General features: G+C 53.2%; 2 protein-coding genes and 1 long non-coding RNA gene across 19 annotated transcripts in view; 1 reads left to right on the forward strand and 2 right to left on the reverse strand.

Annotated features, from left to right (window-relative positions):
* STARD9 (StAR related lipid transfer domain containing 9) overlaps window positions 1–3,089 on the forward strand; it is a 151,375-nt gene extending 148,286 nt beyond the window's left edge. For 9 of the 10 annotated variants that reach the window (XM_054532649.2, XM_054532653.2, XM_054532651.2 and 6 more), the window contains 4 exons: window positions 79–281; window positions 537–631; window positions 854–1,012; window positions 1,573–3,089. In XM_054532649.2, the coding sequence (XP_054388624.1) occupies window positions 79–281; window positions 537–631; window positions 854–1,012; window positions 1,573–1,674 (559 nt within the window). In that variant the 3' untranslated portion in view covers window positions 1,675–3,089. The remainder of the gene's footprint in view (window positions 1–78; window positions 282–536; window positions 632–853; window positions 1,013–1,572) is intronic. The other variant, XM_024232715.3, reaches the window with a different exon arrangement.
* On the reverse strand, window positions 2,249–5,511 carry LOC134760265 (uncharacterized). Its single transcript, XR_010137459.1, has 2 exons — window positions 2,596–5,511; window positions 2,249–2,474 (listed from the first exon to the last, which is right to left on the reverse strand). It is a non-coding gene; the product is annotated as an uncharacterized LOC134760265 (long non-coding RNA).
* A 116-nt stretch (window positions 5,512–5,627) lies between these two features.
* On the reverse strand, window positions 5,628–19,274 carry CDAN1 (codanin 1). Of its 8 annotated transcripts, none has more exons than XM_024232509.3 (28): window positions 19,153–19,274; window positions 18,458–18,936; window positions 18,032–18,238; window positions 17,667–17,836; window positions 17,418–17,531; window positions 17,257–17,335; window positions 16,399–16,519; window positions 16,107–16,216; window positions 15,243–15,332; window positions 14,480–14,555; window positions 13,767–13,972; window positions 13,358–13,478; window positions 13,072–13,218; window positions 12,745–12,911; window positions 12,271–12,358; window positions 11,935–12,024; window positions 11,708–11,762; window positions 11,371–11,504; window positions 11,174–11,277; window positions 10,803–10,961; window positions 10,350–10,413; window positions 10,102–10,180; window positions 9,768–9,916; window positions 8,453–8,560; window positions 8,240–8,303; window positions 7,618–7,799; window positions 7,262–7,369; window positions 5,628–6,678 (listed from the first exon to the last, which is right to left on the reverse strand). In XM_024232509.3, the coding sequence occupies exons 1-28, from the start codon at window positions 19,240–19,242 to the stop codon at window positions 6,553–6,555; spliced, it is 3,687 nt and encodes a 1,228-aa protein (XP_024088277.1). In that variant the 5' UTR covers window positions 19,243–19,274; the 3' UTR covers window positions 5,628–6,552. The 8 variants fall into 8 exon arrangements, 7 of the variants coding, with proteins under 7 accessions (XP_024088277.1, XP_024088276.1, XP_054388647.1 ...); XM_024232508.3 differs by having other exon boundaries at window positions 18,032–18,235; window positions 19,153–19,268; XM_054532672.2 differs by having other exon boundaries at window positions 18,032–18,235; window positions 19,129–19,257.
* Between the last annotated feature and the right edge of the window lie 101 nt (window positions 19,275–19,375).

Here is a 19,375-nt window from a genome sequence, read left to right on the forward strand (position 1 = left end):
CTCTGAGCCCCTCCTTTGTGACCCTTAGAGCCCATTTTTGACCCCTTCCTATTTTCTGTGCTTGGTGTCTCCCCGCAGCTATCAGGGTGAGGAGCAGGCGGTGCAGCTTTACTACAAGGTGTTTTCTTCCACTCGGCATGGCTTCCTGGGGGCAGGTGTGGTGTCCCAGCCGCTGTCTCACGTGTGGGCGGCTGTCAGTGACCCCACTCTGTGGCCCCTTTATTACAAGCCCATCCAGACAGCAAGGCTGCATCAGCGAGTGACCAACAGCATCAGCCTGGGTGAGCCCAGGGAAGGAAGGCTTCCATGGGGCCTGGTTTCTGGTGTGCCCAGTGGGGTCTTGCTGGGGGATAGAGGTGGAGGGTTGGAGGCAGCCCTCTTGGGAGGCTAGGTATTCAGGTTACCTTGATTGCTCAGCCTAGGTTGAGCTAGGTGTCAAGTGATGGGGTGATGAGGGGAGGGCTCCCTGACCAGGAAGGCTTTAGGACTAGGTCTGTCCATCGGCCTCCTGACCTTCCTTATCCCTGTCCCTCCAGTGTACTTGGTGTGCAACACCACCCTGTGCGCATTGAAGCAGCCACGGGATTTCTGTTGTGTCTGCGTGGAAGCCAAAGAGGTGCCTGCCTTGGTGGTAAAGACGTTGTGGGAAGAACTTGGGCTGAAGTGTTGTGAGAAACAATCTATGTGGGCCTCAGGTCCTCTAGGGGAAGGAGGGCAAATTGGGGCTGGAGCCAGGGTAGGGGTGGCTTGAAGGCTGGCCCAGTGTTGCCTTTCACCGTACTGTCTACACGGGAGCCTGTTCCTGTTTTGTCCACACTACACAGGCAGGACTCCCATTTCCCTCTGTCCCCAGGGTCACCTGTCTGTCATGGCAGCCCAGTCTGTGTATGATACATCCATGCCAAGACCCAGCAGAAAAATGGTTCGCGGGGAGATCCTGCCCAGTGCCTGGATCTTGCAGCCCGTCACTGTGGAAGGGAAGGAAGTCACCAGAGTCATCTACTTGGCCCAGGTGATAAATCCTTTGCAGCTGGCCTCACAGCACAAGCTGACTTGGTCCCACAGCCCCCCTGGGATTTTTCTGTCTCACTTTTGAACACCCTCCAGTGCCCAGGCCCTTTGGCCTGAGACCTGGAGACTCGAGGGTTTCCTGGACTTGCAGTAAGGGGAGTCAGTGGGGAATTGGAGAGAAGGGAATGAGACAGGAGTTTATCAATCTTTTCTGAAGCTGCTGTTACCGAAAACCTAGTGACCTGCATCCTGTGGGTGATCCCAGTGTCCTTAGGAGATAGATGAGTCATTGTGAGGCAAAAGCAGCAGCCTCAGCAGAGCGGAGTGATGACCTGTTGGGTTCACCTCTCCCCTCCCAGTCCCTTGACTTGTACTTTGTCACTAGGAGGTGAACGCCAATACTTAGATCTGAATGGCAGAGCCCAGGGGCCTGTAAACACCAAGCCACAATCTGAGGTGCTTCTCCCATCACCACAGGCTGGGGGGACCCCATGGGGCTGGAGTGCGCCAGTCATACTCTCTCAAATCTATATGCACCTTAAATTCTCTCTCTGCTTTCAGGTGGAACTTGGTGCTCCAGGCTTCCCACCTCAGCTCCTGAGCTCTTTCATCAAACAGCAGCCACTGGTTATAGCCAGACTGGCTTCCTTCCTTGGTAGCTAGCATCTCACCGTCAAGATGGTGCTGCTGAGATACAGGCCCAGGCTGCTCAAGAGAGACACTGTGGCAGCTCCTTGTTACTTTCCATACCACAGTGCAGGAAAAGCTGATGCTACCTGCTGTGGCCAATTGGGGCACACAGCACTGGCCCAGGGATGCTAGCAAAGCCCAGTCAGTACTTGGTCACAGCTGGCACCAGTGCAGAGCAAATGGCCTGAGCTCCTGGCCCAGGCTATCCAGAGTGAATGCAGCTCTGCTCACCTTTTGGATTTCTCACCTTTCTTTCCTGTTTCTGGGACTCTGCGGCAGACAGGCCACTTAAGGACCAGGACTGGGCACAGCCAGCAGAGCCGGGGACTGCAGTGCTTTGGCAAGGTGCTTCTGCAGGCTGGTACGGAAGCAGGCAGCCAGTGGCCAAGACTCTGCTCTGAATCTACCTCCTCTAGCATTCAGCTCTAGAGTGAATGTGTGATGGGACGTTAAAAATACCAAAACAGAAAGAGAGTTTAAAAAACAGCTGCACAAACCAGAACACCGATTCAGAATCTTTTCTCCCTCTTGAGTTTTTGCAAAATACTTTATTATTGATTTTTGCTTTTTTTCTCCCTTTCCCTCCCAGGAGAAGACATTTGGGTCTTGGCCTGAGTCAGGGGTGTTGAGCGATGATGCTCTGATATGGAGCTGTCACTCTAGAGCTCGGTCAGATGGAAGACACTATAGAACCAGGTTGGACAGATTTGGGGTCAGGGTTGGGGGCTGAGTTCTTTCAAGGACTGGTTGGAGTGGCAGCCAGATGCTGGTTGCTGACAAGGCAAGAGGAATTTCAGAGATTAAACATTGTCCTTTGAGGAAGGGAAAGGAGGTGAATGAACTCCCAGAGGAGGTGAGTGGCTTGTTGGGAGGAAGCTCAGTTCCAGAACTTACCTCAGTGCACTTGGGAGGGGTGGAGTCCTGAGCATTCCATGATTTCTGCTTCGGCCCCACCTATCCTAGGATGGGATAGGATGGAGAGTGGGTTCAGTTTTCTTGTACTTTAGCCTGGCTGAACATGAACTCTGTGTTTACCTGGAAGTGGTAGGGGTGGGAAAGATTCTCATCTTTAGTTCTGGTGCCCAAAATCTTTGGTAGATGGAGGGTAACTGGGGATTCAGAAGATGTGGTAAAAGGTATATTTCTGTAGTGTGGCAGAGATGTATTTTTCTAAAGTGTTTGCAGGGCATTTTTCCTTCTTACCTCAGATTAAGTTATTTATATATTGTTGATTGAAGGTTTTCTAAAATTGCTTTTAAACGTCTATTTCTCGGGTAAATTTTTTGGTGACATGATATATTTAACACCCTATTTATATACTCCTACCTCTTTTCATATAAATCTCTTACTAAGACTACTGACCAAAAAAGAACATTTTAAAATTAAAAGTCCTCTGTGTACTTTATCTAGTGAAGAGTAGATGAAATCCTGCACCGGGATAGCCTAAGTGTGTGATTCGAGCTTGGCAGAGTTAGCTGGAGATCACCCTGGCAATACCCACTCATAGCCGTTTCAAAGATTCAGTTTACATGTATGTACAGTTTCCCATGAACTTGGCATTGCTTTGAAGGGTAAACAGCAACCAGGTAAGTTGCTGAACTATAGCCCAAGTAAGAACTGAAGGGGAGAATCCAGAACAGTCACTGCCACACCTAACAGTAACCACAGTGCCCTGGGGCTTCTGAGGCAGAGCCACCTATGGGAATCTGAGTCAGGGGATAACCAGGAGATGACCCTGTCCGCCTTAATAGAGAAGCCAGCCAGGCATGGTGGCTCACGCCTGTTATCCCAGCACTTTGGGAGGCCAAGACAGGTGGATCAGCTGAGGTCAGGAGTTTGAGACCAGCCTGGCCAACATGGTGAAACCCTGTCTCTACTAAAAATACAAAAAATTAGCCAGGCATGGTGGCACGTGCCTGTAATCCCAGCTACTCGGGAGGCTGAGGCACAAGAATCGCTTGAACCTTGGAGGGGGAGGTTTCAGTGAGCCGAGATTGTGCCACTGCACTCCAGCCTGGGCGACAGAGTGAGACTCTGTCTCAAAAAAAAAAAAAGCAACACCAGACCTGACTGAATCAGCAAGCGAAAGATTGAGAGGGATCTTGTAGCAAAAAGCAAAAGTGGAGTCAGATTTTGGAATTGCGTGGTTCTCATACTTTCGCATACATCAGAATCACCTGAACGCATTCTTATGCCCCAGGATGGGCCCTACCCCAAGTTACTGGTTTGGTAGCCCCGGGGAGGGACCAGAGAATTTGTGTTAACAAGAAGTCCCAGGGGAGCCTGAAGTTTGCTGGTCTGGGGACCACATTTTAAAAACAACTGGCTTTGACAGTTAGAGAGCAGACATACAGAATCTGATTAGTTCACTGACCCACTAGCTGCCTGTCTCCATAATCCTTAGAGTAGCCTTTAAGGCTCACACAGGCCAGCAGGAAGTTTCCTTCATCGGGAACATGTTAAATTTCCATTCAGATTCCCAAGAACTTGTTTTTAACTCAGTGGACCTTAAGCCAGGCCTGGGTTATGGCCCACCCCTTCAGTCTCAGCATCCTTAGGGGTTTCAGGTTTTCCTCTCCTGCCCATTCCATGTCACACACCTCAGCTGGGTCCTCTGGAACAAGTCAAGGAGTAGCCACAAGCCTGACGCTGACCCTAAGCTTCTTGGGGGCAGTGCTGTGGTTTAATCACACCCAGTGCTGGTCTCTGGGCATAGAAAGCTTTTTTTTTTTTTTTTTTTTTAGCCCAGGCTGGACTGCAGTGGCGTGATCATGGCTCACTGTAGCCTTGACCTCCTGGGCTCAAGTGATCCTCTGACCTCAGCCTCCCAAGTAGCTGTGACCACAGGCATGGACCACCACTCCTGACCAATGTTCTTTTGTATTTTTTATAAAGATGAGGCTTCCCCATGTTGCCCCGGCTGGTTCAAACTCCTGAGCACAAGTGATCCTCCCGCCTTGACCTCCCAAAGTGCTGGGATTACAGGTGGGAGCCACTGTGCCCGGCCGAGAAAGCATTCCTTAAAGCTTTTTTGGTTCCCAGACATTCAGAACAAATTGGATTTAAAGGATAAAGATAAAGGCCTTTGAAGATGAAGAGATGAGGGGAAAATGGTTCAGATGCAGAAACTTGTTAAAGGAGTAGCTGAGCTGAGAAGGGAAAGGCATGGTGTTTGGGAGAAGTATGATCACAAGGTGGTGACTGAGAAAAACTCCCATTTTTCACTTTCTAGGTTGATGGGATTTCCTGGCTCTACCATGGTCACACAAGTGGATCCCTTTAGGTCCTCCTGAGGATTATATTATCAGTCCAGCTCCTGGTGTTAACGCACATGATCACAGTAGTGCTTTTTTTTTCCCCCCTCAAGGAGATGGGGGTCTCACTCTTGCTCAGGCTGGAGTGCAGTGGCACAATCATAGTTCACTGTAACCTCTAACTCCTGGACTCAAGCAGTCCTCTCGCTCGGCTTCCCAAAGCACTGGGATTACAGGTGTGAACCTGTCAAAATCAGTGGCTCATTTATAGAGCTCGATACAGCTGTAATCGAGAAGCAATGCTTTTGCTCTGAGAAACCCCAAGCCAAATCAATCAAACACCTCAGCCTTAACAAGCATAACAAGAACACTGCCCCACCATGTGGTTCAGTAGGGAATATCTTGTGTGGAAACTACATTATCCTAACCCTTTCTCCCACAAATAAAGCGAGTTACCCAGGAGAAGTCAGTACCACTGGCAATAAATTAATAGATACTGCCACCAGAGACTAGCCCTCTAGAGTGGAATATACAGGCATTTCTAAGAGCCAAGGTAGCTCACCTGGTAATGGACAGAGCAAAGCCACAATTACAGCGCTCCACCTAAAGCCCACCCGAGACTGCAGCCTTCTAAAGGGAAAAGACAGGTGACAATGATTAGACATCAAGCCCTTGTTAAAGAAAACCAGTTTATTTTAAAAAGCTCTAAATGCCCTGTGCTTGGTCCCTGGTCAGGGAGAGGTCTCAAGAGTTACTAACTGCACAGGGGCTGAAGGTACAGCGGGGGGAAGTCAGATTTCAGTTGGTTGAGTCCTACCTTATCTGTTAGGCTTTTTCTAGAAAGTCTCGCTCTGTTACCCAGACTGGAGTGCAGTGGTGCGACCTTGGCTCATTGCAACCTCCAACCTCCAGGTTCAAGCAGGTCTCCTGCCTCATCCTCCCGAGTAGCTGGGATTACATGCACACACTACCATGCCCAGCTGGTTTTTGTATTTTTAGTAGAGACAGGGTTTCGCCATGTGTTGGCCAGGCTGGTCTCGAATTCCTGACCTCAAGCAATCCGCCTACCTCAGGCCTCTCAAAGTGCTGGGATTACAGGTATGAGCCACCACACCCGGCCCGTGTTAGGCATTTATAAGGAGATGGCAGTCCAGCTCCTGGTGATAAGAAAATGTAGACTCCCAAGATTCATGTTTTAACTTTCTTCATAAGTTAAGCAGAAGTCATTTGCCTCTGTCATGAATTCCAAGACTACAAAGTTTTAAGAGTTGCTGGGATAGCAAATGAGGCTTGAATTCTGTGTTGACAAGCCCACACACCTCATTTCATTTAGTATCCAAGAGATAAACACCACCTCTTCTACTCCAAGACTGGCATCTCTGGGCTTTTCTGCCATAATCCCAAATCAGGCCAACTCTCCTTCCTCTAGGATTCGCATGGTGGGATGCCGGGCAGTGACACTCTTAGAGCAGGAAGTCTGACTGTAGACCCAGCTACACCCCAACCAGTGAAGGTCTGCATTGGGCACTTGGGCCTCCTCGTGAGGCGGGGGTCCAGGGTTCTGGTGCGATGCCCAAGGCAGGGCCACTTCTCAGCCCTAGCTCTGGGCCAGCACAGTGCCCCGGTTTGGCTGCACCAACTCACAAGCTCTTAGCTGGGGTTCTGGCAGGTGGGGCTCGGCTAGAAACAGGTTAGACAGTGTTGCTAATTCTTCAGCAAAGTCCTGGAATACATAGAAAGATGAGGGAAAAGGCAGCATGTAATAATTCTCAATGGCTCATCCGTTTTCACTAAAGACCACAACCTGGCTGGCTGCATTATTTTTTCTCAACTGCCCTCTACACTGAAATGGACATGAAACCTTGTCTGTTAGTACTCTGGGAGGCTGAAGTTATGGCAGGGAGTGAACTCTGATGGAGGCACAGGCTTGACCAGTTTTTGAGTACTACTGAGTGCATCTACTTCATCTTGAAATTATTAGTCCCAGTAAAAGATGAATTAAAAGATGAATTATTTTGCCCCAAATCATAAAAAAAAATTAGCTGAGATTAAAATCCAGGTTATTCTAATTTTAAAAACCCACATAATGGGCTGTGCTGCTTTCCAACTAACTGCCTGCCTTTCATCCGTCTTCCCACTAACACAGTCCCTCATATAATAGCTACTCAAATCGGGACAATTTGAGGGTGGCCCTGAAGACTCTTGACAAAAATCCACTTAGTTTGGCCCCATCACTTGCTTCCTTTCAGGACAGATGGGATATGTAACACCTGTTCTCTCTCCATGTAAGACAGGAGACCCCTTACCCCTGGCCACTGGGCCTGGTGGAGGCTGCCCAGGCAGGCCTCTATCTCCATCCGTCGCATCAGACCCTTCTCCACCAGCTCCCGGAGCAAGAATAGCAGCAAGTCCCACTGCAAAACACACTGAGGTCAGGGTTGCTAGGAGGACGGCAGAGTGAGCCTGATGACACAGATTGAGATCTCAAAGGGCAGAGCTGCTGGGAAGAGACTTGAGATAGATAAATGGAGTCCATTTCCATGTGGAACCAGGAAGGGGAAATAAAGGAAGCAGAAGCAGCTCATAGTTTGGGGCAAGGGTGGTGGATGTTCAGAGTGTGACTGCAGAGGGCTGAGATGCCTTCTTGCTCAGTCTGACTCACCTCCCTTGGCCTTGTGTCTGCCAGAAGCCCCACATTTCTTGGGCTCAGCAGCAGCTGCAGCGGAACCGGCCCCTGAAAGTCTTCCTTCCACAAGGAAAGCAGCATGTGCAGAAGCCTTCGAGCCTGCCCTCTCTCCAGCCTGTACTGTGCGGGGGGCCCTAGGATAGGAATTTGATCTGCAACTGTGGAAAGAGGAAAGCCAAGCTTTAAAAGATGGGGGCAGGCCGGGTGCGGTGACTCACACCTGTAATCCCAACACTTTAGGAGGCTGAGGTGGGCAGATCATGAGGTCAGGGGTTCGAGACCAGTCTGGCCAACATAGTGAAACCCCATCTGTATTAAAAATACCAAAATTAGCCAGGCGTGGTGGAAGGCGCCTGTAGTCCCAGCTACTTGGCTGAGGCAGAACTGCTTGAACCCGGGAGGCAGAGGTTGCAGTTAGCTAAGATCGTGCCACTGCACTCCAGCCTGGGCAACAGAGCAAGATTCCGTCTCCCCCCGCCAAAAAAAAAAAAAAAAAAAAAGGGGGACAGAAGAAGGCTCTGTTTCTAATCTTGCTTGTACCCAACCCTGAGATTTGGGGGATCAGGCAAGAGAGGGATTTGATGGAAAGGAACCATACCGAGGAGGGAAGCTAACTCCACAGAGCACTTTGCCAGATGCTGCTCAGCAGGTGGGCACAGGAACTGCGGTGGGGGGAGGGAGAGAGAGACCATAGGTATCACCATGCTTACTGCTGCGAGAACTGGCCCTGAGCCAGTGTGGCCCTGGTTATCAGGTCTCACACAAGGACACAGAAAAAAGCGGCCCTCGGGTGGCAGATGCCACATCTCACCTGGCGGCACCGCAGCGTCTGGCCCAGCTGGCCTAGGAGCTGTTCCAGATGCTCTGGGGAGACTCCCTCGTCAGGGTCCCGTGGCCCCACGGCCAAGGAGAGCACATCCTGTGAAGAGCAGGGGGAGACATCACCCTGCGCTGGGGGCCAGGATGCCACAGAGAATTCGGCTTGGGACAGGGATCAGCCAGTGGAGAGAGGCAGAAAAATGGGCCCTGGGGTATGGTGAGTGAAGCCAAGTTGCCCCTAGACCTGGGACTTGGGCGGGATAATACAGCCAGGGGAAGCAACCATGTGGACAACAAAAGAGGGAACAGATGGAGGTCAGCTGAGGGACAGCACGCTGCCAGAGCATGGGAAACGTCACTCAACTTGGGACCAAACTGTAGCTAACCAACTCCCATAGGGCATCTTATTCTTGAAGCATGTAAGGAAACCGGCCTATCAGATACCGTCTTAGTATCTTCTGTCTCTCAAGCCTCTCTGTTCGTCTTCTCTGGAGAGCTGAGCTTTCAATACAGAAATCCTCTGCACATTGACAACCAGTATCAAATGGCTACTAAGCAAGCCTCTTCCTCTCCCTCCTAAATAATCTCCATTTTCAGTCATTGCACCTTATAGTCCCTATTCCAATCTCTATTCCTAGATCACTACCCTAGACCAGAACCAGACAGTAAATATTTTAGGCTTTGCAGACCATAAAGTCTCTGTCCCAACTATGCAACTCTGCTGTTCAGCAGTTGCACAAAAGCAGCCATAGACAGCTCGTACACAAATTAATGTGGCTGCATTCCACTAAAACTTCACTCACAAAACAAGGGGCTGGCTCCCTTCAGACCATGGGCTGTTTCTTGACTCCTGCTCTAGACAGTCTTTGAATTTTAAAATAAAGTTAGGAGAACTGATGGTTTATTCTTACTGCCTGTAACTAAACAAGCATCACCTCCCACATAGAACATTTCTGAAATTGTCTCCAAATACTGGGGCAACTGCCTCCTAGAGACTCATTTGCTATCAAGCCATTCACCACCCCACTCTCATCACCATCTGCATAATAAGCATTTATTCAAAAATGTCCTATCTGCCCTTTTCCCCTTTTGGATGATTAAAGAGTCAGAGTGACAATTAGGAAAACCGCCATTCAATTCAGCTCTGCCCTACCTAACCCCATTCAGTAATGAGTGAAACGGGGACTAGCTGGACAGCACAGACAGCTTCTACATAAAAATCCTGGAGCTGATGTGAGAAAGGAAAAACCAGGAACAGAGCAGGGGGAGGGAGCAGGGAAGCCAAAGGGAGTAGGGTAGCCGTGTACTTTTATCTCGGAGATGAGGTGGGAGGGGAGGGGAGCATGGTGCTCACAGGCGCGGGAGCAGCCCCTCCGCTCCCCCCGGGCAGCAGGTTCAGGACCCTGGGCTCGAAGTGTGCGACTCACTGCTGCTTTCACCTCCCTCCTGATCAGTGCTGTGGGGCAGAGGGAGAATGGGAAAGGAATCACAGGAGGGCCCTGCACATGCTCACCATGCTAACCCATGCCTTTTGCTGTTTCCTACTGGCTCTCAGTCCCATCTCCCGCCAAATGCCTCTGACTCTCTGCCAGTCCACTTTTTAAACACTTGATTCAGCCACTCCCCACTCCAGGACCTTACCTGTGATGTTGGCTGACAGCCAAGCACAGGCTTTCTCTGTTGCAAGCCCCACAGCAATGTTCTCTGCACTGCTCAGAACCTGCGAACCAGAACTACAGAGTTAGGGGCTAGGGGCGGGCTGGGTGCAACAAGGGATGCCAGAGTCGAGCACTGACCCCGCCCCCACCACCCCCCCGCAGCCTCAGACTACTCCGTGCACCTCCCCACAACCACCTGGCCTGCTAGCTGCAGGCCTCCCTCACACGTACGGCTGCCGGGGTCTCCTCTGGAAGCAGCGCCCGCACAGCCCCAGGGCTCTTCCTTTGACAGAACCTAAAAGGGGACAGATGGGGTCAGTGGTCTCTGGGTATTTCAGCCTGGCTGCAGAAGTAAATGCCCCGAGTGCACCAAGCCCCTGACCTGGGAGGCTGTACCTTGGAAGGAGGCACCGTTTGCCCTCCCGCCCCACCCCACCCCAGGTGCCAGAGAAAAGAGAAGCCCAACTGCCAGCCTCACAGTATCACACACGCTCCCAAACCTAGGTTTGGCTTTTGTGCCACAGAAGGCCTACAGCCAGTGCAGGGCTTATAGAGGATGGGGGCGGGGAGAAGAAAAAAGGAGGCATGAAGAGAAGAAAGGGAAAAAAGAGTAAGTGTGAAGGAGGAAAGAAAGGATGGAGAAAGCCAAGAGGAGAGTGGATCAAATGGACCAGTGATGCTTACTCCTGCCCCAGGGCCAATGCCTGGGCCCCGTGGGGGCACAGCTGGGAACACAAGATCTCTAACAGCTGGGCTGGGTCTCCCCCTTCCTCTCCCTGTGTCACCAGCTGCTCTTGGAGAAGTGACTCTGCCTGGCGCACCAGATCTGCCACCAGTGTAGCCCTGCAGCAGGGACAGCAAGGTTGGGGGTGGTTGGAGGGTTAATCGGAAAGGGGCTGCAAATTTAAGGGAATTTGGTCAGAAATTTCCTTCAAAATGTGTCAGCCATTTCAGCCCCACACCCACCCTCTGGCTGACCTTCTCAGTTTAGCAACCGAGGAAAAAGGGGAAAAAATGGTAGGGCGATGAGACCAGGATCCTTAACCCACTCTTACTTGATATGTTTGACACAGTTTGATCCAATTCTCTCTGCCACAAACTCTACAGTCCGGCGCAGGGAGGGCGGCTGGTTGTGGAAAAAGGCCTGGGCAAGCTGTGCCTGGGGGGAGGAGGGAGAGGCAGCGAGGCTTCCTCCAGCCTCCCCGCCCCCCCCACCCCCATTTCCCCCACGGCTGTCTCCGCCCTGCCCTACCTGCAGCCCCTGGCTGGTCTGGGAAGGCTGGGCTCCCAGGCTGGTGGTAGTGGTGGGGGTGATTTTCCTCATGAAGCCCCCACTCCGTCCACTACTGCCTGACACCCACGAAGCGAGCAGTTTCCGGAGCTCTCCTGCATCAGTGAAGTCCAAGTTCTCAGTTCCAGAACCCCCTCCCCTCCCTAAGTATCATGGACCTTATTTGTGGAGTCAAGAGGCTCAGATACCAGGAATGACCATGAATGGAGCAATATCCAAGGGAGCTGGGCCAAGGGGTGCCTTTTGGGTACTCATGGAGGGACAGACCAAGGACCGTCCAGGGAAGACGGGTGCTCACCGATGTAGGGGCAGCAGGTGTAGAGCAGCTGCTGGTCCACCACAGGCGCGTTGTCCTGGGGAGAACAGGCTGGTGTCGGCAGGCTGCCCCTCCCCGAGCGCACCCAGAGAGCAGGCAGTTGGCAGGGCGTTACAAGGGTTACATCTGCCCCTGGCTGGGCCTCCCCAGGCAGCCCACTTCCTTTATTCCTGAGTTTCCCATGGCTCTGGCTGGACCCCAACACTCACCAAGCCATGCTCTGGGGCTACTGTGTCCACCTCAAAGGCATCTGAGGGACCCTCTTCCAGAAAGAACAAGTCCTCAGGGACTGTGGGAATCTGCCAAGACAGAAAGTCACAATTCAGGTCAACTTCAGAGACCCCCACCCATCCCACCCCACCTGCCACACGGTTCCAGGGTGTAGGCACCAGCTTCAGAGCAGCCACCTCTGAGACGATGGGAATCCCCAGGCCTTTCCTGAACCTTCGTCTTCCAGCCCTTGCCTCATTCACACTCAGACATTTGTCCACTCCCCATCTTCAGCTGCAAAACCTCTCCCCGATCTGGACCCTCACTCTGCCCACCTGGAAAAGCCAGCCCAGGACAGCAAGTAGCAGCAGCTTGTTCAGGAAACACATCTTCCCCTCACTCTCCTGCGACAACACCAAGCTCCTGAAACATCAATGGGCAGTACGCGGGTTTGAGCAGAAAGGGGAAGGGAACGGAGGAGGCAAACGCTGTCACTGGAAACTGGCTTGCAAAAGCAGAACTCAAAGAGACTGGGGCCATGCCGGCAAGCAGGATCCCCCCAGCCCCGCCTCCTGCATGATGACTGTCTCTCAGCAGGGCCACCTCAGGAACAGCATGAGGCCAATGAATGTGCAGATGATTTCCCACTGTACCTCAGGGGAGCCAATCCTGCCTCTCCCAGCGCTCAGTTATGGCCGGGGCACCACACACACAGTGCAGACTGCTCGACCCTCTTTATTAATAGCAGGCTTGACCAATGTCCCCGAGTCCCAAATCCTTTCATCAAGCCTTAGCCTTGTTCCACTCACCGGTGCAGGCGCAGCAGGAGAGTGAAGATGCCCCGGTAATATTCCAGCAAGGGAACAACATGGTCAGCAAAGGAGAGAAACTCCACCAGCCAGGGTACGGTGAGCACCGCCCGGCGGGCCTGCAGCCCTCGCTGCAGCAGAGTCCGCACATCCAGGACCGGAGGGACCTGGGAGGGCCAGAGCTCAGTCAGGGGGCAGGTCCCTAGGAAGGGCTGGGAGATGCCCTTTAACCTGCCTGGTTTCCAGAATAGCCAAGGAAACCAGTCAGCTTCAGTGCCTGGCTGGTCCTCCCTGCTCCCTCCTCACCAGAATCCCCCGCCCATTCACCTGGCTCCTGAGGGCCAGAATGGAGTCCTGAAGCTCACCGGTCGGGGGAGGTTCAGGCCCCCGGTATGGCAGGAAAGCCACAAAGCCCAGGAATTTAGCCAAAAGTCTCAGGCTAAGAAGCACCACAGCAAATTGCTTCCGCTCACCCTGCATGGAATCAAGGGAAGTAAAAGGTGCAAGCATGAGGCTTCCAGAACAATTCCCAATCTGTTATAAAGTTTTTCTTGAACATACTCCCTTCCCTCCTGGGTCAGACCCCATTATTTCCCTTGTTCTGTTTTCGGACCTGCCAGTCTACATCTGACTCCCCGTCTTCATCACTGGGCTCATGCTGGGGCAGGGCAAGGCCATTGAGCTCCCGGATCTTCAAGCTCAGACTGTCCATGAGATGCTGGTTAAACTGGAAGCTGAGAAGAAGGGGTGGGTGAGGCATAAGCACTGGAAGAGGTACAGGAAGAGCCAGAATCGAGAAGGGGCACTCCAGAGGGACGGGAGCAGCAGGACAGACAGGGAGGCCCAGGAGCAACGAAATCACCCACGTGGGTGACAGAATGAGAAGTACAATGAAGCCAGCAAGTTCGAGCTGGAAGGAGCCTATCTCCAGGCAAAGGAGACTGGAGAACTATTTACCCTTTTGGGAAGCCAAACCTTTCCTGTCCTCTGCCCCATTCCTTGCAAGACACAGGGGAGCCTACCTGCTGGCACTAAGGATGAAGTCCCTAAAGAAGCCTTGACAGCCTGGGAAGGTGGGGGGTGGGCAGGGCCCCCCACTGCTCTGAGGAGCCATAAGCCGTTCCTGTAGGCGCCACAACCGCCCCAGCTTGTCAGCTCCCAGCATACTCAATACATCTGGGGCCTCGCCCAAGACGGTGCCCCCAGCACCACCAGGGCTCTGACACATCTGGGGTGGAAGAGGAAGGAGAGAAATTAAAAAATCAGTAAGTGGGAGGGAAGGACTGAACAAAAAATAAGGAGAAAGTAATGAACATTTAAGGAATGCCAACTGTGTCAAGCGCTTTAGATAGATTTTCTGAGATGTGAATTACAGTATTGTTTCACAGGTGAAGAAACTGAAACTCCAAGGTTAAGCATGTGCCTAGGGTCACTAGAGCTAGGATCTGAAACAAAGCTTGACTACTTACTAAGCCTGGGCTCTTTACCACAGCACAAATCAGAGGGAAGGCAGCAGCAGGCTGGGGGAGCTGCAGGGCCTGGGATGTGTCAAAGAGAGTGCCCTGGCTTTTCTTTGGCCACTGGAGTTTCAGCCACTCCGCGAGGAGTAAACTCTTGTTCAAATTCCAGCCCAGGACCTGCCAGGCTGTCTGCCCTATCCCAAAGTGCAGCCGTTAAGTGGCTGCCTATGATACCTGCTGTTTAATGTGGATTAATCTCTTGCTGGGGCTGTTACCTGGAGTAGTTGTTTTTGGAAAAGCCGAACAAAGTGGCTGTGGCTGCAGGCTGCGGAGAGCTGACCCATCATGGCCCTGAGGAATAGAAGGCGGGAATGAAGGGTGTGGAAAGGAGGGAGAGGGAGAAAGATCTGAGAGAAGCAGCCAACCCCTGGACTTCCCAGCCCTTTACCAGGGACTTGAGCAGACCTCAGCCAGAGCCAGCCTGCACAGGGACACTGAAGGCAAGGGATACTCCCTCAGCACCAAGGTCCTCCGAGGCTAGAGGTGCACTTAACCAAACAAGAAATCATGCCACCCACCCCGTCTTCAGCCACACTAACAGGCGGTGGGTTTCATGAGCAATGTGAAGGAAGATGACTGGACTGAGGTTCGCGTTCTGAGCCCAGGCATCTACCTACACAGTGACCGGACTTGCCCAAACTAGAGGATGGTGAAGATGGAGGCTGGATGTGTCTAACCAGTGACTTGGGCCAAAAAAAAAAAAAACTCAAGCAACCTGGGTTAAGAGCTTTGGACTTTCTAAGCAATTGCCACTACAGAACAAGGATAAGACACCTGTGAGTGGAAGGAGCTGGAGAGACACATCCCTTTCAAGTAGAGGCAGAGTTATCAATAACTGGAGATTTCGGAGGATAGAAGAAAACAGCTAATGGCTGGAAGGAGCGGGGGAAAAGCCTTCCCTCCTCCTCCCTCCTGCCACCGAGCAAGCACTGAGCTACTCATTGCCAGGCACAAGAAAGACAAGGTCTGAGCACCCACCTGATTCTGCTGCCCAAGCCCTTCTCAAAATCCCAGCCAGGCTCCTCATGGTGATCTTCCCACTCTCGCAGCACCTCATAAAACACATCCCTGATGCATAAGAACGCCTGATCAGCCGAGGCACTCACTCCCACCAGCAGTGCCTTCCCGCCCCTGGAAGAACTGAGGACAGGACTATCCATAGCCCACCCACCACCTTTTTTTTTTTTTTTTTTTTCTTTTTTTGGAGATGGCGTCTTGCTCTTGTCACCCAGGCTGGAGTGCAATGACGCGATCTCAGCTCACTGCAACCTCCGCCCCCCTGGGTTCAAGCGATTCTCCTGCCTCAGCCTCCAGAGTAGCTGGGATTACAAGTGCCTGCCACCATGCCTGGCTAATTTTTGTATTTTTAGTAGAGACGGAGTTTCACCATGTTGGCCAGGCTGGTCTCAAGAACTCTTGACCTCAGGTGATCCGCCCCCAGCCTCCCAAAGTGCTGGGATTACAGGCGTGAGCCACTGCACCTGGCCCATTTTTTAATTTCTCCAGAGTTATCTACATGATGACAGTAGTGCTACAGACCAGCAGCACAGTACAGGCTTCATGTACTTCTGTGGGCAGTGACAGTTCATCCTGGCACACTCTTGCCTGAGAACCCTGAGACTAAAACCATACACCTGTGAGATGGCTGGCTCAGTGACGGAGTTCACAGGTGCACAAGAGAATGAAGCCAGGTGGTCCCTATGATGGCCGGCAGGAAGGACCTGGGGGGACTAACCCACCACCTGTTAGGGCCAAACTCCTAATTTCTGTGAAACCAAACAGCTGCCTATTCCAGAAAAATGTCTTCTCATTCCCTCCCCAAAAAGTCCCTTTTCTTATCACCTCTGTTTCTTAAAAGTATGAAAGGCTCGGTCACTGGAGAAGTTGGCACGATTGTCAGTCTCTGGCTGAAAGGAGACAGCTTGAGCAGAGGGAGGCATCGCTAGAGAGACCTAAAATACAGCAGGAACATTAGGAACTGCAGGGTCATGCTGAGAAAACTTCTCCCTCTTATTCTTGCCCAGAGTTAGCTCACATTACACTTACTTAAGTGTCGTCAGCAGGGTTGCCTGAATTTATGAAAGCTAGGAAGGGTTAGGTCCAGGCTAGTGGGCAACTAAGCTGGGGTTACTACCTTGGCAACACTGCCCTCATAGGCAGCTCGAAGGCGGCCTTGCAGAGCTGGTGAGAAGCACAGCAGCCGCTCATTCTCAGCGAGCAGCTTCAAGGTCCCTTTGTCCAGGTTGGAAAGAACCCTGCAGGGACAAGAGCACTTATGACTGACACCGGAACACAGACTGCAAGTAGGAAGCAAGCACCTGCACACCACAGAGGATCTCTAAGGCATGGTGCAGGTATGCAAGCCCAGATATGTACTGCAAGGTCATGGGCCAAGGATCAAAGATAATGAAAGTAAAGGGGAGGATATGAGACTTTACAGAGCAAGGACCAAGACAGCAGGACAGGAACATTACCCAGAAACCCAAAGCTCAGCTGCCAAGACCACAGGGTCCATTTCTTTTTCTTTTCTTTTTTTTTGAGATGGGGGTCTCTGTCACCCAGGCTGGGCTGCAGTGGCGTGATCTCACTACAGCCTGGACCTCCCAGGCTCAGGTGATCCTCCCACCTCAGCCTCCTAAGTAGCTGGGATTATAGGCGCACTCCACCACACCCGGCCTTTTTTTTTTTTTTTTTTTGGTAGAGAGGGGATTTTGTGATGTTGCCCAGGCTGGTCTCAAACTCCTGGGCTTAAGTCACTGTCCTGCCTCGGCCTCTCAAAGTGGTGGGAATGCAGGCGTGAGCCACCACACCTGGCCCCATCTCATTCTTTCAGGGACTACATTCATAGCCTTAACACAAAATTAAAGATTACAGGTAGGAGAAGTTCCAGGACCACTGCCCCTATGTTAAGCACCAGCATATATCCCAAGCAGCCAGAGAGCTAAGCAGATGATGAGAATGATGCCCAAATGCCTCAGCCAGGGAAACTCACTGAAAGTGACACTCCAAAACCTGCACTGCAAAGAAGACACAATCGTGGATGCTTTGGAACAGTGGACTTTCCAGGGAATCTAGAAGGACAGTACCAAGCTGTCAGTTAAGAACGGTCCCGTTTCTAGACCGCACGTCTCAAAAGGAGGTTTGCTCACTGACCTAGGACAGCTGGACTTAGTTCAGGGTCACTGTCCTTGGCAGTCACCATCCTCCGGGCAGTGAGGAGCTGAAAGACGAAGAAAAGCTCCAAGAAGAGGTTTGGTACCAGGTTCTCTAGATAGATACAAAAAGAAATCCCATGGTATGGGCACCATTTGGAGCCAAGGCTCAGTTCCAGGTGTCTTATCAATTCTCTTACCCATAAGTTCTACAAGTATGTCCACTCCAGCTCCCTCTGCTCTCACTCACCAGCAATGCACGAGGAGTAAACAAGGGCTACCAGCTCCAGGCGCTGGCGGGAAGACACTCTGGCAGGGTCCGCAGGTTCATCTGTGAGGCTTCCTGTCTGGCTGGGGAGGGGCGACCCCAATTCTGGGGTGGGACAGATGGGGGTAGGTGACTGCTGCAGCTGCTTAGAGCTATGGAATAAAGAAATTTCATGAGCAGTCAGCTTGGCTCCCCTGCCACGGCCACACTCAGGTCCCTCCAGAGAAGATACCAACAGCCCAGGAGACAAACCCAGAGTCCCCAAGAGGGAAATCAATTTCAGGGAAAACCCCTGAAGATGCCCCATAGCGAGGAAGCCGACATCCCCAGGAGCGGCCAGGCCATACCGCTCCTTCCTGAGCATCTCTCGCTCCTCTTGCAGACTTCTGCACCCTGGGGGAAGGCCAAGGCCCCAAGGGCTAGTGTCCAGGGCTGAGGGTTGGGAACTGGGGACACAGCTGATTGGGGGTGAGGTGAAGCAGGTCTTGGGCTTGGAGAGTGACCGCTCTTCGCTCACCGGAGTTGGGTTGATCCTGCGAGAAGGCTTCGTCCTGCTGAGAGTAGCCACAGGTTTTTCTCAAATTCCTATCTTCAAACATCTCCCCTCCACCACCGCAACAGCTAGACCTCCGCAAAAAAACCCCACAAAAACCCTCACCATCACCCCCAGCCTTCTACCCATCCTGGCGCTCCACTGTGGAGCGCCGAGCCCGAATGACTGCCTCCCCAGAGCCTTCGTGGTACCCATCTCCTGCATGAAAGCTGAGTCTCACCCTGTAGAGCCGGGGGGAACCGAGCCTACGGGAGGGAACTCCTCCAGGTTGCTGAGGTTTGGCGGATCAGACAGCGTGAGGCTGGGGCGGCTGGGGCTGCCAGAGCCCCTAAGCCTCCGGCCCCCGGCTCCGGGCAAGCTCTCCCCGCTGACCCCCTCCTCCAGGCCGCGGCCTCCACGCTCGCGGGCCAGCCCCGGGCCCCGCCTCCTGCCCCCGCGGCGGGCCAGAGGGGCCTCGGCAGTGGTGCTCAGGGCCTCGGTCGGAGGGAAAAGCTGGCTGCGCGCCCCGCGGCTGCCCCGCGGCGGGCCTCCCGGCCTCCCTGGCAAGGCTGTCGAGGCGCCCGGGGCCTTGGCGGGGGTCGGAGGCCCCTGCGGGAGGACGCGGCTGCTCTGCTCCCTCAGGAAGTTCAACAGGAACGGTACGAATTCTTTCCGCAGGGGCCGGAGTGAGCTCAGCGCGGCCGCCTCCCCGGCGTTATCCTAGGGCAGAAGCACAGGTGGAGGAGCGAGAGGGTCAGCCGCCGGCCCGGGGGCCGTAGGGCGCGCCTCGGGTGGGCGGCCCGGGCAGCGGCGCCCAGTTGGAGTGCACTCGGCCCGGCTGGCAGCCAGGCGCCCTAGAGGAAGGGGACTGGAGGGCTGGACTCCACTGCGGGAACCGGCTTCGAGTCAGACCTGGGGGCGTGTCAGCGCTGTTACCTCCGAACCCTGGGTGCTGCGCGCGATCCACCGCACGACGGCTGCGACCGACACCTCTTCTCGCAGCAGCGACTCCAAAACGGCCGCCATCCCGGTCGGGGCGCTCTGGGGCGACTGCGCAGGCGCAGGCGCGCCGCGGGCGGCCAGGGAGGGGCGGGGCCGGCGGCGGGGAACGACCGTTGGGTCGCGGGATGGGGAGGGACCGGGCTGGCGGGGCGGGGCG

This window comes from Pongo abelii, chromosome 16 (assembly GCF_028885655.2).
Source record: "Pongo abelii isolate AG06213 chromosome 16, NHGRI_mPonAbe1-v2.0_pri, whole genome shotgun sequence".
NCBI lineage: Eukaryota > Metazoa > Chordata > Mammalia > Primates > Hominidae > Pongo > Pongo abelii.